General features: G+C 37.8%; 1 protein-coding gene across 4 annotated transcripts in view; it reads right to left on the bottom strand.

The window, feature by feature from the left end:
* stx1a (syntaxin 1A (brain)) overlaps window positions 1-15,395 on the bottom strand; it is a 90,407-nt gene that overhangs the window by 55,040 nt on the left and 19,972 nt on the right. For all 4 annotated transcript variants that reach the window (XR_003937148.1, XR_003937149.1, XM_030152648.1 and 1 more), the window contains exon 2: window positions 9,615-9,692. Coding sequence is in view for 2 of the 4 variants with exons in the window: in XM_030152648.1 (XP_030008508.1) it covers window positions 9,615-9,692 (78 nt within the window). In the remaining 2 variants the exon portion in view is untranslated. The remainder of the gene's footprint in view (window positions 1-9,614; window positions 9,693-15,395) is intronic.

Below are 15,395 nucleotides of genomic sequence, written 5' to 3'. Positions count from 1 at the left end.
GTAGCACAACACAACATCAGATCATCTACATATTGCATATGCATATTTAGCTCCTGTTGCTTTAAGCTGACTTAGTTTGGAGACCATGTGTTAGTGAGTCACAGTGTTTCTCAGGTCTCATAAGACATAAGGGACAGCCCTTCTCTCCCTGGGTGGTCCTTGGTGCTTTACATTCACCCATTCGCAAACATGTTCTTGTTAAAGAATGCTACAACACGTGAACAGGGCCTGGAGATTAGACCCACTGGCAGAGCACCATTTATTAATGTGTGCAAAGAAACACACATACATGATTTGATAATTTTTCTTATGCACTTGATATGCTTGTATATGTACAGACAGTTATATTTGTACAAAAACTGTTAAGCACCAAAATCTTTCATCTGCTTAGGCATTAAGAGGCAGAAAACAAAAAAGTTGGGCATGTAATTTTTGTTCTTCTGGTGTAAAAGTCCCTTTTTTTAGTGTATTTTATAAATGAAGAGTGTGATTTGAAGGCTCAAGGCCACTGTGAGTCTTGCCATCGCTCTGTTCATACTTGCATCATCAGCTGAAGGATTTTGGGGGCATGCTAGGAGTCCTCTTTAAAGACGTAAGAGGGATACTGACAAATGTATGACACCGAATGACAAATACACAGAGATAACGACAAAAATCATTGTTGAATGTCTGACAGTAATTCAGTCGTTATCGCTGCTTTTTCCCATCAACACAGATAATGTCCAGTGATCATGAGGTTAATATTTTTCAACAGAAGTCTCTACACATGGGGGAAGAAGCAGAAGATTAAATTAAAAAATGTGGTAATAATTCAGGAGACTTTTTGCATTCCTTATGTTTCATCTTGATCCATGACCGTATTACAATAACCTCTCAACTGAGTGTCACATATTGCAAACACACACACATACATAAACATCCTTCTGTCAAAACTGAGAAGTCAACATACAACACATGGTACAAATTCATTCCTACAGAGAGACTGCCAGCCTGAAAGTGCGGAGGTAAACAGCTTGTGTCAGATGTCAGATGTCGGACCTGCTGTTAAGTGGCAAGGCCAAAACTAAGACTCGATTACCGCTACAATCTGTGCTGCTTTTTGTCAGCAACATTTTAGACACTATGGAAAATCTGCTAAAACGTGATCAGCCCTGTCATTTTACTTTCAATGTGTTTGCCTCGCTGAGGTAAGAGGAATGGTCTGCAATGAGGACTCACTCTGTTACTGTGGTGCTTCTTAATTTGTTCTTTATAGTAATTATGAGAGTTTTTTACCTCCGCCAAGCAAGTTATTTTTTTGCCAGCGTTGGTTTGTCTGTCTGTCTGTCCGTGTGCAAGATAACTCAAAAAGTTATGGACGGATTTGGATGAAAATTTCAGGAAATGTTGATAGTGGCACAAGGAAGAAAATGATTAAATTTTGGTGGTGATCGGGGGTGGGGTGGGGGGCACATGGGGGCCCACTGATCGGCCTTGGCAGAGGTCTGCGTTCTCCGAGTGCTTCTAGTTTGTCATGTGTAGTTTTGCTCTAGACATCATTTGCAGTACATACGGAATGCAGCATATAAAAATAATTTTATTGCTTTAAATGAAATCATGAAAAGTAAAAAAGAAAATTGTAGTAGTAAGTTGTGGTAGTAGTACTAAAAAAGCATTTGATAATAAATTGTGCTACATATAGGAAGTAATGCACCTGATGCATGCTCACTGTCTGCTTCTTTACATCAACATCAACAATGTCTGTGGTAACAATCTGTGGTTTCAAGGATTTCATAAGTTTTGTCACTTTTAATGGATTTTTTCACAATAACAATGCAAAAAGCTATTATGACATCTCAAATTGTCATGTTATAGCCTCAACATTCCTAAGATTTTGATTGCGTTATATGATTCTATAGTAAATCATTTTGCAGCCATTGGTCAGAAACATATACCACATACATTCTTGCACAAACCAGTGGCACAAACACATTATAAAATCAATATCCACACTCTGTGGGTCATAAGTGAAGGACAGTGGGTCATAGTGGTCTGTTATCCATTCACTGGTTTGCCACTGAAAGCTTAATTAACGCCCCAGTTGGGGTGAGAGCCTCATTTCTCTGCCTTTCCTTCCACTGACGTAATCTGCCTCACCATCAACGTCTTCTTCTGACGCATGTCCGGTCTCACTCTCTGACTTCTCCACATTTTTCCAAAATCTTACTATCCCTCAGGCTTCATACTCCGTCTCAGATGCATTTCTCTCAGCTTCTGTTTCTCACTTGAGGCAGATGCAACAAACTGAAATTCAATACCAATAAAGAGAAGTACAACTCACTACTGAGGATGACCACAGACAGTATGTCACAGATGAGAACTCGAGAAAAGCAGAAATGAGTGGAGGCAAATATGAGAGAAACTCCTTCAGCTTGCAGTGTTCCCTCTCGGCTACAAATACCTATAATTATAGTATATTAACTGCCAAATGATGCCCTGTATAAATCCTGTAATAGCTTTGAACTCTTCATTCAAAAAATGTAATCCTGAACTTGTAGTCCTGAACTGACAAAAGTACAGTGTGTCACATTTTAATCTGATGATATTATAGTACATTTCTGTATTTGAAGAAGATGGAGTCTTTGTTTTTACTCTATTTTGATATGCAAAAAAGCAGTCTGTAGCTTTAGTGTGAAGAAGTGAAAATGAAGATCAGATTAAAATTAAAATGTTAAAGATTTTTGAAGATATAAGTATGTGTCTGATTAATCATCCTCTGTTGTCCAAAGCAACAACACTATGGTGATCTAGCTTCCATGACCCATCCATGACCATAGTGACCTCTCACTGTGTGTTAACAGAAGGCCTGAACACACACAGAGGCACCTGTTACACTGAGGTGAGGCAGGCAGTAGTGGCTTTTCCACTGAACATCCGTGCAAAACTTTACCGATATTTACTAAACGTTGAAAAAACAGAAGTGCTCAATGTTGTTTTTTCCATTAAATCGCAAATGCGATGATTTGTTTATTTATTATCACGAGATGACATGAAAAAACATAAACATGGCGACAAACATAAATATCATGTTGATTTTCAGATATATTCATTGTCATTATATATTACCCCTCTATCCTGTAATAAATTTAAAAAATGATTCAGTTTCCTCATGTCCACACATACTACGCCATGTTTCATTTTAAAGTCTTCTTCTTCACTTGTTGTAACATCTGTCAACATCCGTTATTTTTTATTCGCATGACTCTAATTGTGGAAAAAGGTCTTTCCATTGCAGTTTTGCATGATACACCAATTTTTCTACGCCTGATAAATCCACCTCTTGCCAGCACAAAAACTTTTCATCGAAAAACGAGAGGTTTGGCAAAATTGTTGTTTATCCATTAGGCAACTTTTTATGCACAAGGTATTTTCGATTTGAGGGTCAATTTGAGGGTCAATGGAAAAGCGACTGGTGTGTTCTAGAGTTTTCCACACAAAGACTGTACTAGACCTCATCAGTATTAATAGTTGCAGAAGTAGTCAGTTCATAGTGAGTAATTTAAGAGGGTTATACAATGCATTCTTAAGCTAAAAAGCAAAAAACAAAAAACAAAGCAAAACACTGAAACCGAAACACCAACAGAATTGACATCAACTTTCAGCTCATGGGGAGAGTCTCATTTTTTTCTCAGTTGGAATGGAAGGAGGAGAACCCACTGTGAAGGCCTGATTCAGGGCAGCTGACAGGTGAGGAGTTGAGTGAAGGAGTGAGGGGTTACCTGTCAAACTGTTATACAGGTGTCTGAAAGTGAGCTCACAAAGAATAAAAACATCTCTTGGAGTCAAAGGTTTAAATACATTGGAGCGTTGTAGCCTGTGGGTCTTAACTGATGGTTAGTTGTCCTTTCATATGGCCTTTTATAACAGAGCTGCATGCATAAATAAGCAACTGTATTCACTTGGAAATCCCACAAGAATATGTTCATATGACTGTGGTGTTTGCAAACAATCCATCTGATTCCACTGACAAAACTATTAGAAGACAAAACAAGACACGTGAAGCTTTGACTAAATGCCAACTTCATATTTACACTTTTATATAATTGCAGTCTGTATCAAACTGTACAAACAGAAGATTACGTAATTCTAGTTATACTTTTGACGTTGTATGACTGCTAACTTGGCCAGGTCTCCCTTGCAAAAGAGATTTCTAATCTCAATGGGACTTCCTGGTTAAATAAAGATAAATAAATAAATAAATAAATAAATAAATAAATAAAAAAATAAAATTGCGTTGCTACCAAACGTAATTATAACCTCCTTACACCGGGAGAAACAAATCCTGGGGGTCGTCAAAGAGAACACATCTGAAATCGTCGAGATTGTTATTTTACCTTTCTATCAGTTTATCGGTATCTGAAACCCTGGGCATTCAGATTTGAATTTTTATTTAGTTTGCCCTCTACAGGCTGTACACCAGTCATTACAACTGAATAGAAATACAGTTTTCCTATTGGCTGTTTCGTGACATGTGACAGATACGGTGCCAGCTTTCATTACCGTTGAACGCTGCTTCACTGAGTCTATTCTGTACAGTTTTTCTCTCTCATCCTGGTACCTTCTCATCCTGAGTGTGCATCACTTTTCTGCCACAGAAAAGCACTGTAAAAATGAGGCCTGATACTGTTGTTGTGTTGTTTTGTGTCTCTGAGAGTGTTTCACGGCGTAACGAATGGTAAAACTGATGCTCCTTCAAAAAAGTCTATCCCAAAGATTTTCAAAAGTACAGTATCTCTGATTTTCCTTTCCTTGTTAACCTTGTCCTTTGCTGCTCAAGTGTTTTATTAACCATTGTATTTTTGTTAGGTAGCAGCTAATTTTAACCCATAAAGACCCAAACAGCCACCAGCAACCAAATGCATCAACTGATGTAAATTGTTTAATACCTGTTGATCCACTAATCCTATCAATACATGTAAATAATTGGTGTAAAATACAGTTGTCATCTTTTCATGGTCATCAGATATGACCATGTGGACGTTCAGAGGCTCCGTAGTGAACATGGAAACACTGTCATCTTCTACAACATTGATTCACCAGTAAAACCCATGGAGTTTGATAAATGACAGTGAATGGACACACTGAGTTTATGTTCGGTTAATGATAGATTTTGATGAAAAAGTCCCTTTTTCTTCTGTTTACTCAATTTCTGATATAATAACCCTCAACTTTAATCTGAGCTTTAATGAACATCTACATGATCAGTAAATTAAATACAGGAAAACACGTGATTTTCAGTGAAAAAATGCAAAATACGGATGATAATATTATGACAAATCACTTAAGAAAAGTTAAATAAAGAGGAAAATTCATTTGGGAACTGACACAAAAGTAACACCGGGTCCTTATGGGTTAAACATATGGTCTATTCTATCACTGCCCTGTCCAATGTGAGAAACGCAGCATCTCAGAGTTTTAATCACAAAGAAAAACAAAAGCAACCATTGATTTTTTAAAAGATGAGCGAATCAGTGAATTGCCCATTTATAGCAAAAGGTTAAGCCAGATACATCTGATTGAAACAGGCAGGAAAAAAGTGCTGGGAAAAGTACATACTGCATATGAACATAAATGCTAGATCTATTAATACTACTGTAAACTACGCACTAAGGAGGAGGTCAGGAGAGCAAATGGCATCAGAATAATAGTTTGCATTTGCATAAACATGACTGGATATCAGAAGACAGCTGGAAGCCAAGGAGCTAAATAATGAGCCTGTAATGGAAAAGCAGGAGTGAAGTAGCTCATGCCAATCAGCTGCTGCAAATGTGACCTCAGTGTTCAGTGCTCCTTGTGGGTGAAAGACATCAGTTCGTTTGAGCTGTCAAGATTTTCTGGTTTGAGTCCCTTTCAAAGAGATATCTTCTTTAAGTTCTGGATATGATTAAGTTCACAGGTGTTTTTAAATTGTCCTGTTGGACTTCGGGAAATTCAACTTAAATGTCTAGTGTCTAAGAATAAGGAAATTTTAATTGCATAAGGGTAAATAATATATTCATGGTTATGCTTTTATTAGTGTATTATGACCTGAAAATGACAATTGTTGTAGTTCTGTTACCTTAGAATAAGCTGGTTTTATACACAGAGGGAGCAAGTCAGTGTTCATTGTACATGTTAGACCAACACATTTTAACGGTAACTCTTTTTTTCCCCTTTTATATCAAGTAGGTTCCATTTTTAGATGTATTGCTGCCACCTGCAATGTTTCAGTGTGAACCAGTTTAAATTTCCCATTTATTTGTTATTTTATTTGTTGTGAAATGGCTCAGAGCATAATCTAATGTGTCAATCACAGATTCAGAGCAGGAGGATTTAGGGATCTGGAGACTGCACAACAACTACCACTATTAAAATACTGAAAATCCTGCATTCAGTTTATTTTTTTTACTTAAAAATTATTGTCTTCTACACTGTAAATAATTTATATAATTGAATAATAATTGATTAGAATAACCTTGGGCGACACAGTGGTGCAGTGGTTAGCACTCGTGCCTCACAGCAAGAAGGTCCTGGGTTTGATTCCAACACCAGTTGATGGGGGGTGGGACCTTTCTGCGTGGAGTTTGCATGTTCTCCCTGTGTCTGCGTGGGTTCTCTCCGGGTACTCCAGCTTCCTCCCACCATCCAAAGACATGCACTGATAGGTTAATCGGTTAATCTAAATTGCCCATAAGTGTGAATGTGAGAGTGATTGTTTGTCTCTATATGTCAGCCCTGCGATTAACTGGCGAAATGTCCAGGGTGTACCCCGCCTTCACCCATAAGTAGCTGGGATAGGCTCCAAGTGACCCCCGTGACCCTAGTGAGGATAAAGTGGGTTCAGATAATGAATGAATGAATGAATGAATAATCTTGTTTCATACTACTATTATAACAAAATCTGAATCTATGATAGTGATCAGTTCAAAACAATGCTGCTGGACTTTATACTAAAGAACACTGATTATACACTGAACAAAAATATAAACGCACCACTTTTGTTTTTTGCTCCCATTTTTCATGAGCTGAACTCAAAGATCTAAAACTTTTTCTGTATACACACAAGGTTTATTTCTCTCAAATATTGTTCACAAATCTGTCTAAATTTGTGTTAGTGAACACTTCTTCTTTGCTGAGATAATCCATCCACCTCACAGGTGTGGCCTATCAAGATGCTGATTAGACAGCATGATTTTTGCACAGGTGTGCCTTAGGCTGGCCACAATAAAAGGCCACTCCAAAATGTGCAGTTTTATCACACAGCACAATACCACAGATGTCACAAGTTTTGAGGGAATATGCAATTGGCATGCTGACTTCAGGAATCTCCACCAGAGCTTTTGCCTGTGAATTGAATGTTCATTCCTCTACCATAAGCCATCTCCAAAGCTGTTTCAGAGAATTCATGAAGAAGACTGTGTGAGGAAAATGGTGGTCACACCAAATACTGACTGGTTTTCTGACCCCCCTGGACCACCCAATATAGTAAAAGTGCACATTTTAGAGTGGCCTTTTATTGTGGCCAGCCTAAGTCACACCTGTGCAATAATCATGCTGTCTAATCAGCATCTTGATATGCCACACCTGTGAGGTGGATGGATTATCTCAGCAAAGGACAAAGGAGAAGTGCTCACTAACACAGATTTAGACCAATTTATGAACAATATTTGAGAGAAATAGGTCTTTTGTGTACATAGAAAAAGTTTTAGATCTTTGAGTTCAGCTCATGAAAAATGGGAGCAAAAACAAAAGTAGTGCGTTTATATTTTTGTTCAGTGTATAAAAATTAAGTATGGCTATGCTACAAATGAGAAAATAAAGCAAGTCATTCTATTCACAATTTGATCTGTAACCCTCACCCTGACTTAAAAAAAAAAAAGAATTAGAGTACAGTGAAAGTACCAGATTAATTCATTGTCAAGAGTTGTAGTATTGATACAATCTTGTTGATATCCATCCCCCAACGGTAAGTTGTCACCCCTGTAAACTCTGCTGTAGAGGTGGTTATATTGTGTTTTACATCACTTCAGACAGAAAACTCATCACTGTTGACCAGTGATTATATTAAGAGCTGCACTTGCTGCCACTGCTTTAAAACAAATCCGCACAAGTGTGATTCAGTCGTGTTTGTGGGCTCACAAACATCCGGCAGAGTGTGGAATACACAACAGTTACATTTACATAAACCCGTAATGAATGGAGAAATCTACATGCGTATGCAGGAGAAGGCTGAGAGTTTAACTGCTGTTGTAGCAGAGTGGGAGCTGAATGAATGAGCACCACATCTATTCATGTGCAAACCAATGTCTGAGTTTGTGATTGTGGTCGTATATGATTGAAAGGAACATAAATTTAAAATGACTGCTGTGCCTCCTGATTTTCCATCAAGTTCTCTGACACTTTTCAGTTCCTATATATATATATATTCCATAGTGTACATATCACATGCTTGTGTTTTAGCGTTAATGCTTGCCAGCCTTTTACCTGTGCTTTTGTTGGATATCTGTATTCCCATGTGATTTTATTTATGGTTTATTTCTCTAAATATTTACATTAGTAGTTTTTTTATCCATGCACCTGCAGATTTGGCACAGATGATTGAGCCTCTTTATAGCTCTGTCGTCTCATGTATCTTTGATAAATCACATATCAAAGTGCTGATTGTCAGACCTCTTTTCATAGCTCACAAATGACACCAACTGGCATTCAACCTCACACGCCCGACCTTTGTAGCAAGATTTGCAATGGTGATTTAGGTTTTAATTTACTTCAAAGTTAAAGCCTGCTTGTACAGCAAGTGATATAAAACAATTGTTTGAATAGCTGTAATGGACCACAAATCAGAAAATCTGAGAAAAAATACATGTCAAAAAAATTACACAATGCAAGATATTAAGACTTTCCCTGTTATTTGAGCTGAATGACTTTGACTTTTACATCTAAAACTGTCGCTGTGGGGGATGTATGTAGAAGGTCCATTTAAAAACCATTACAGAGGCAAGTTTACTCACAGAGAAAGATGGCAAAAAGTAAAGTCAGCCGAGCTCCATATGACTGATGATTCACAGCAGGTCTCCATCTCTCTGGGGAGGAGATGTCAACTGGTGCTACATTGAAATGGGTTCCCCCCCTCTGAGAGCTATGACGATGTTCAGTTGTGTTCCCAGTGTATGTGCACAGCATGTACAGAAAAATACACCCCAATGTGCATACATAAATGCAGTTTTACACAAGCCTGGTGTGCATCAGTCTTGCACAGGGGGAGAAATGTTCTTGTTAATAGCTGGACAGGGAGAGCATTGTTGTGTCGTTGAATCAATAAAAGCCTTTTGAAATAAAATGAAACACATAACGATCCACACCACACAAGCAATAACATCAACAGCCATAAATCAAATCACTGCTCCCCAAAGAAAAGGAATGTCATGGGATTGATTACAAAACTTTGAAATTCAATATAAGGAGAAAAATGGCACCCAAGCAGGTCGCAATGGTTTATAATTTAAGACGGAAAGTACATTGAACCTTTAAAATATGTGAATGAGAAAAAGAGACTGAGAGAAAAGGAGTAAGAAAAAAATGTGAGTGAAACCCACCTGTTCAAAGAACTCATCCATAAAGCCTTTCTCCATCCCCACGGCGACTTCATCCTCCTCCTCTGTTGTCTCCTTCCCCTGTACAAACACAAACAAAAACACACCAAGATTTATCTAATACTTTTCATTAAGTCTTTGTTTGCAACCATTATTTCAGGAACTTAATATTGGGAAATGTATAACAAGAGAACATCCATGACTGAACCACTCTTAACATGTAAGGCTGTTTTTTTCGTGTGTAATTCAAGGTTAAATAAAACAGCATTAACACTCCCCCCACCCCTTCACCCATCAGCTGATTAGAAAGAAGGACCACAATGACTCTTATAATTAGAATAACAGGTCGAGTGATTAGGAACTTGTTATTGAATTTGGACCTGAGGGCAGACTCGACCTGGCTTGTAAACACACTTAACATGTTCATGACATAACATTTTCAAGAGGTTTAAAGCTTGAATGAAAAATAAAAACCCAATGACGAAACTAATGTAAGGAAAAGAATCAGCTACAGAAAAAAAAACACACAATATTGCCTTTTACATCAAAACGTTTTAAGTACAATCCAGGATGATGATCACAAAAATTTATCTAGAGGTATTTATTTTATTTATTATTATTATTATTTATTTATTTATTTATTTTTGGTATTTATTCCTGTCAAACAAAAACACCATTACTTCTAAGTTATAAAAACAAAAATGTAGACAGATTTAAAATAACATCCCTTAAAATATGTACTACAATCGATAATCATAATAGAAAAGAAAAACATAATAATTATCTCCTCTTTTAGATAATCAGACACTTTTCCCATCTTTCCGTCTTTTTGATAATGGTTTATTCTAAATTATCCTCTCATTGCTAATCAAAAGTGTTGTCTGACTTTATGTGGCCTGATCTCATTCATCTAGAGAGCAAAAAAACCCCTAACTTTTTCTGGGTGAAATCTCCTATAAATGCAGATTTTCTCTTTGTTCCTTTCCTCTGCCAGAGTTGATGGAAAACTGAATTGGACCTAGAATGTTTAACACAACAAAACAAGTTATATTATCAATAATCTGTACATTGATCCTACAATAGTAGGTAACTGAAGCTGTAGGCTTCTGCAGTCTGCAGTTAACTTCATCTAGAAAGGTAACTGCTTTAAAACGTAATTATTTTCTCACTGCCCACACACAAAAACACCCCTAAATCATTAGTTTAAATGAATATTTAACCCATAAGACCCAAACATCCACTGTGGACCCGAACCATCTACTGATGTAAAATATTTCATAAGTTCTGAACCACTAATTATATCACTACATGTAAATAACTGGTCATCAGATATGACCCATTTGAATGTTCAGAGGCTCCGTAGTGAACATGGGAGCACCGTCATCTTCTACAACATTGATTCACCAGACAAATTCATGGAGTGTGATGAATGACAGTGGATAGAGACACTTGGCTTGTGTTCGGTTATTGATATCTTCACTGATAAAGTGACTTTTTCTTCAGTTTTCTCTGTTTCTGATATAACAACCCTCAACTTGTATCTCAGCTTTTATGAACATCTACCTGATCAGTGAATTAGGAAATAGGAAAATACATGATTTCCACTGAAAAATGCAAAATGAAGAAGATAATATTAAAATAAATGGTGATAAATCATGGAAGAAATACAGAGAAAAAGCCATTTGGGAGCTACTACAAAAGTAGTGCTGGGTCTTTATGGGTTCAAAACCACCATTATTGTATTGATGTATTCTTTTCTTGTCATTCTTATGTGTGGGTCGATGTTGGTCCAGACAAAAACAACAATGTGCAAACATTTTAGACACCTGGAAGTAGACAAATGGTTATCCATAAAGGCTCTCTATACACTCCACTAGCTGAGCTATGTTTACACTATAAAAGATCTAAGTACATCCTCCATCACAGCACCAGTCCTTGATGAAACTGTCTGAGAAGATGTGCTTCAGTCAGGGAGATGGTGAAGTGAATAACACAATTGTGTAAAGAAACGTAGACCTCTGTGATCACACTAATATTATCTAAACCCACACAAACTATATTCAATCCAACAAAAAGTGGTTTGTTTGATTTTATTCCAGTTATTTCTGTTATTTTTATTTATTTTTTGGAGAAGCTGAGTATAAATTCACAAACATAAGCCCAAAACCATAAGTGCCACCTACACTCAATGTTATGTCAATGTGCTTTAAGAAAACAGTTAACATGGTGGGTGTCATTTTCTGGGTGCGTATATTAAGTTGGAACAAAGCTCCTCAAAAGGTATTAATAATTAAAGAAACTTTGTGTTGAGGGTGAGAAATAAAACAGACACTGAGCTGGCTGCAATAACATTTGAGGAACTGTAGACCAAAGGAAGAAGGAAGAGGAGTACAAGCTGGGAATCAGAATAAGCTCCCACAAGGAGAAAGCAGCAGCAGTGTGTTCTGCCTCTACAGAGTGATGTGCATCTTTGAACGGTCAGAAAAGAAGGAGGCAGAGCAATGCAGCCCCAGCCTCCCACCAGATATGAAGCTCCTGCTGAGCCACAAAGAGTCTTCAAGAGGGCTTTGGGGCTGCACTCTTGTCTATGCACAGAAAATGGTCTCAGTTACATGTACACACACACTGATAATGCAATGCTCAACATAAGGCTTTTAAAAGCTGGTCCCCCATTAGGCCATAAGCCCTCAGTGCACTCTGCCCCTGGAGCTCACACCCGGGTAAAAAACCCTAGCAGGAGCAGTGGCCTGATTACGCTGTTTATTAGATTAGAGAGTTGTTCTAGGCACCACGCCAGCAGGGAGTCGCTCCATAAAGACAAAAGGCAGTGCAAGCATATTGAGTGTAAACAGTAGAAGGAGGAAATAGAGTCCGAGATAAAACAGATATTTCCTGAGCCGGCTGCAAGAATCACAGCTAATGTCAGCGTAGATGAAAGAGGAGTTGAAAGAGGGCAATGTGACAATTACTGAAAACGCTAAATGTGCAAATGTACTGTGCAGATTCTCTCAGAGTTGAGTATATGTTTGTGTCTGTGTGTATACATATGTTAGTAGACAGGTTAAACTGAGGGGGAGGAAACAAGGTACTGTGGTCTGTGTTAGAATCTGAGAATACGTGAGAGAAGTGCAGTGACAGACAGGTCAAGTAGAGATGGAAACCCATGTGGGTAGTACTTTATTGTCCTTTTGTGTTTCCATATTAAAGCAGACCTGTTTCCTGCCTCTCTGTATTACAGCCAATTCAGGCAGCTTCCTCCAGTCCCATTAGAAATGACTCATAAAAATCTGTCAGCTGCTCAGAGGAATACTGAGCGCATAACTACATTTATTATCATAATACAACAAGGTAACATTCCTTATGTATGTGTGCTCAAATATACACACACTCACACACACTGGTACTTGAACATTTGATCCTTTATTTATGTTTCCTAGAGTAGATAAATACACAGATAGAATGTAACTAAGATTGTTCTGTGCTTAATTTTCCAAAGCCTTGCTGCTAATATAGTGTGTGACTCATTATGGATGGTGAAAAAAAAGACAGCTAAAAAATGCCAACCTTTTCAGTTGACTTTAGTATTACAATATGGATAAATGGAATTTTTGATCTGCTTACTGCCTATCTGGAAAACTTAAGACACCACTGGTTATACTGTGTATAGGTATGTATTTGATTAAAATTAATATTTTTGTCACATTGTCATTCAGAGAATTTGTTTGCAGAAAATGACAACATCCTAATATTTTATCAGAATTTTCTTTTTTTTTCATTCACTTATAACTTTTCCTGCATCTTGGGGTGCTTGTATCCATTTGTCATAATGCTGCTGTGCACTTTAGGTTGTTCCTGTGTAAAAATATCAGCCTCTAGTTTATGAAGCGCTGTCTTCCTCTTGCTCCCATTCCAGAGGGTTTCTCAAGGCCTGGAAATTTTAAGCGCCTTCTTAATTTTTTACCAAAACTGTATCTTCTGCTGACACTACAGACAAGGGTCCATTATTGGTCTTCCACTGATCTGTTCCCTGAATTTTATTTGTAAGGCTCATTGCAAAAACACAAAGTTATGATATCGATAAACAAAGTACATGGTAAATAGAAAGTTGGAGCAGATCATGGAAGTAGAGGAAGAGTCAGGCAATGACCTCAAAGAATTGAATTTAGACCAAAGTGGTGATTGAGCTGATTGATCTCATCCCCAGAAATATTTCTCTGCACAAACATAGTATATGATGTATGATATGATGTATGAATAAATTATGTATATTTTATATTGTACTGCAATGCTGTGGAAGAACCCAACCGGGGACTGGAGTTGAGAATTAGCACTAGCTATAAATTCTATATGCATCAAATCAGCTGCAACTACTGTATGTTTGACTGTGCTGTCCCTGTTAGATAAATAAAAAAATTAAAAAATATACTAGCGTGTTGGGGAACCATAGGTCATATTAATATCAATATCTAGGGACTGAAGTTAGTAAATGCGTTGTTCCTGTTATTAACTTCATTTCCCATCATGTAGTGTGGTACTGTGCTTCCAGTCAACTGAGCAACGTGACTGTAAGGCTATTGTATAACCAAAATTACAACATTTCCCAAAATATTGGTCCAATCAACTTGCCGAGATATTTAATGTGGAGATGGGACTATTCCTCAACTGTAGGTACCAAAGTGGCCAGTTAAAACCATCTCAATTTCTCACACCTGTGCAGATACACACACACACACACAAACACACACACACACACACACACATACACACACAGATGCTCTGAAACCTTCCAGTATTATGATATAGACAGTTTACAATACAAGCAATAGATGATAATGAAGTAAACAATTTGAGTGAAGTAAAAGGTACATATATGTACATGAACACATATAAAACCCTCTGACACAGACACCCATGACTTCACTACTACTATGCACAGAAGCTCAGGAGATCCACCACCTACACCTTATTTCAGTGTAAATTTAACAGTTACTTTTTTCCACATTAGCTCAGAGAAACAAATGCACAGAGCAAACAGTGAAGGACTGAAACTGATGCAGCCACAACCGCAAATGAACAGACTGGCCTCAGCAGCTGATTGCGCTGCTGGTCAGCAGCCTCAATGACTGTCTGAGTGAAAGACTGGCTGATGGAGGAGGACACAGAGTAGGGCTATTGTGACATGAAAGAGCAGTGTGGATGACAAGAGGACACAGGAAGTGATAGATTGCCAAATGTAAAAGCTATTCCAACCCCTTTACAATAATGTGCTGTCGCCTCACTGATAACAGCACCAGGAGCTGAGGGAAATCAAGTCGACATCTTTATTTCAGAGCAAACACTGATGGGCAATCTGATGCATGGTAACCAGCAGAACAGGACCACAGTGAGAGGAGCAGGATGTGTTTGAAATTAAGCTGCAAAAACTTGTGTGTCTGGTGTCTGATTTATTCATTTGATTACATCCTTGATCGAACAGCTGGGGTGATGGTGATGGAGACTATGGATGTATTTAGCTGAGACCATGATTTTATAAAGTGCTATGAAATCTGAAAGAGGCAGAGAGGAGGGTGGGGAGGAGTTGAAGGCAGGAGTACAGATAAAACGAGGAGATACCTATTTTCTCTACTTTCCCTTTCCATCGTACAGTCCCTTCCTACTGAGAATGGAAGGCTCGAGTGCTTTTCAATAGTGATGGAAAATTTGGGTTAGGGCTGCTCGATTATAGAAAAAAAAAATAATCACAATTATTTTAGCAATAATTGAAATCACGATTATTAAAAACGA

This window comes from Sphaeramia orbicularis, chromosome 13 (assembly GCF_902148855.1).
Source record: "Sphaeramia orbicularis chromosome 13, fSphaOr1.1, whole genome shotgun sequence".
NCBI lineage: Eukaryota > Metazoa > Chordata > Actinopteri > Kurtiformes > Apogonidae > Sphaeramia > Sphaeramia orbicularis.
The sequence above is the reverse complement of the archived record's forward strand: the minus strand, read 5'-3'. Positions and strand labels throughout refer to the sequence as shown.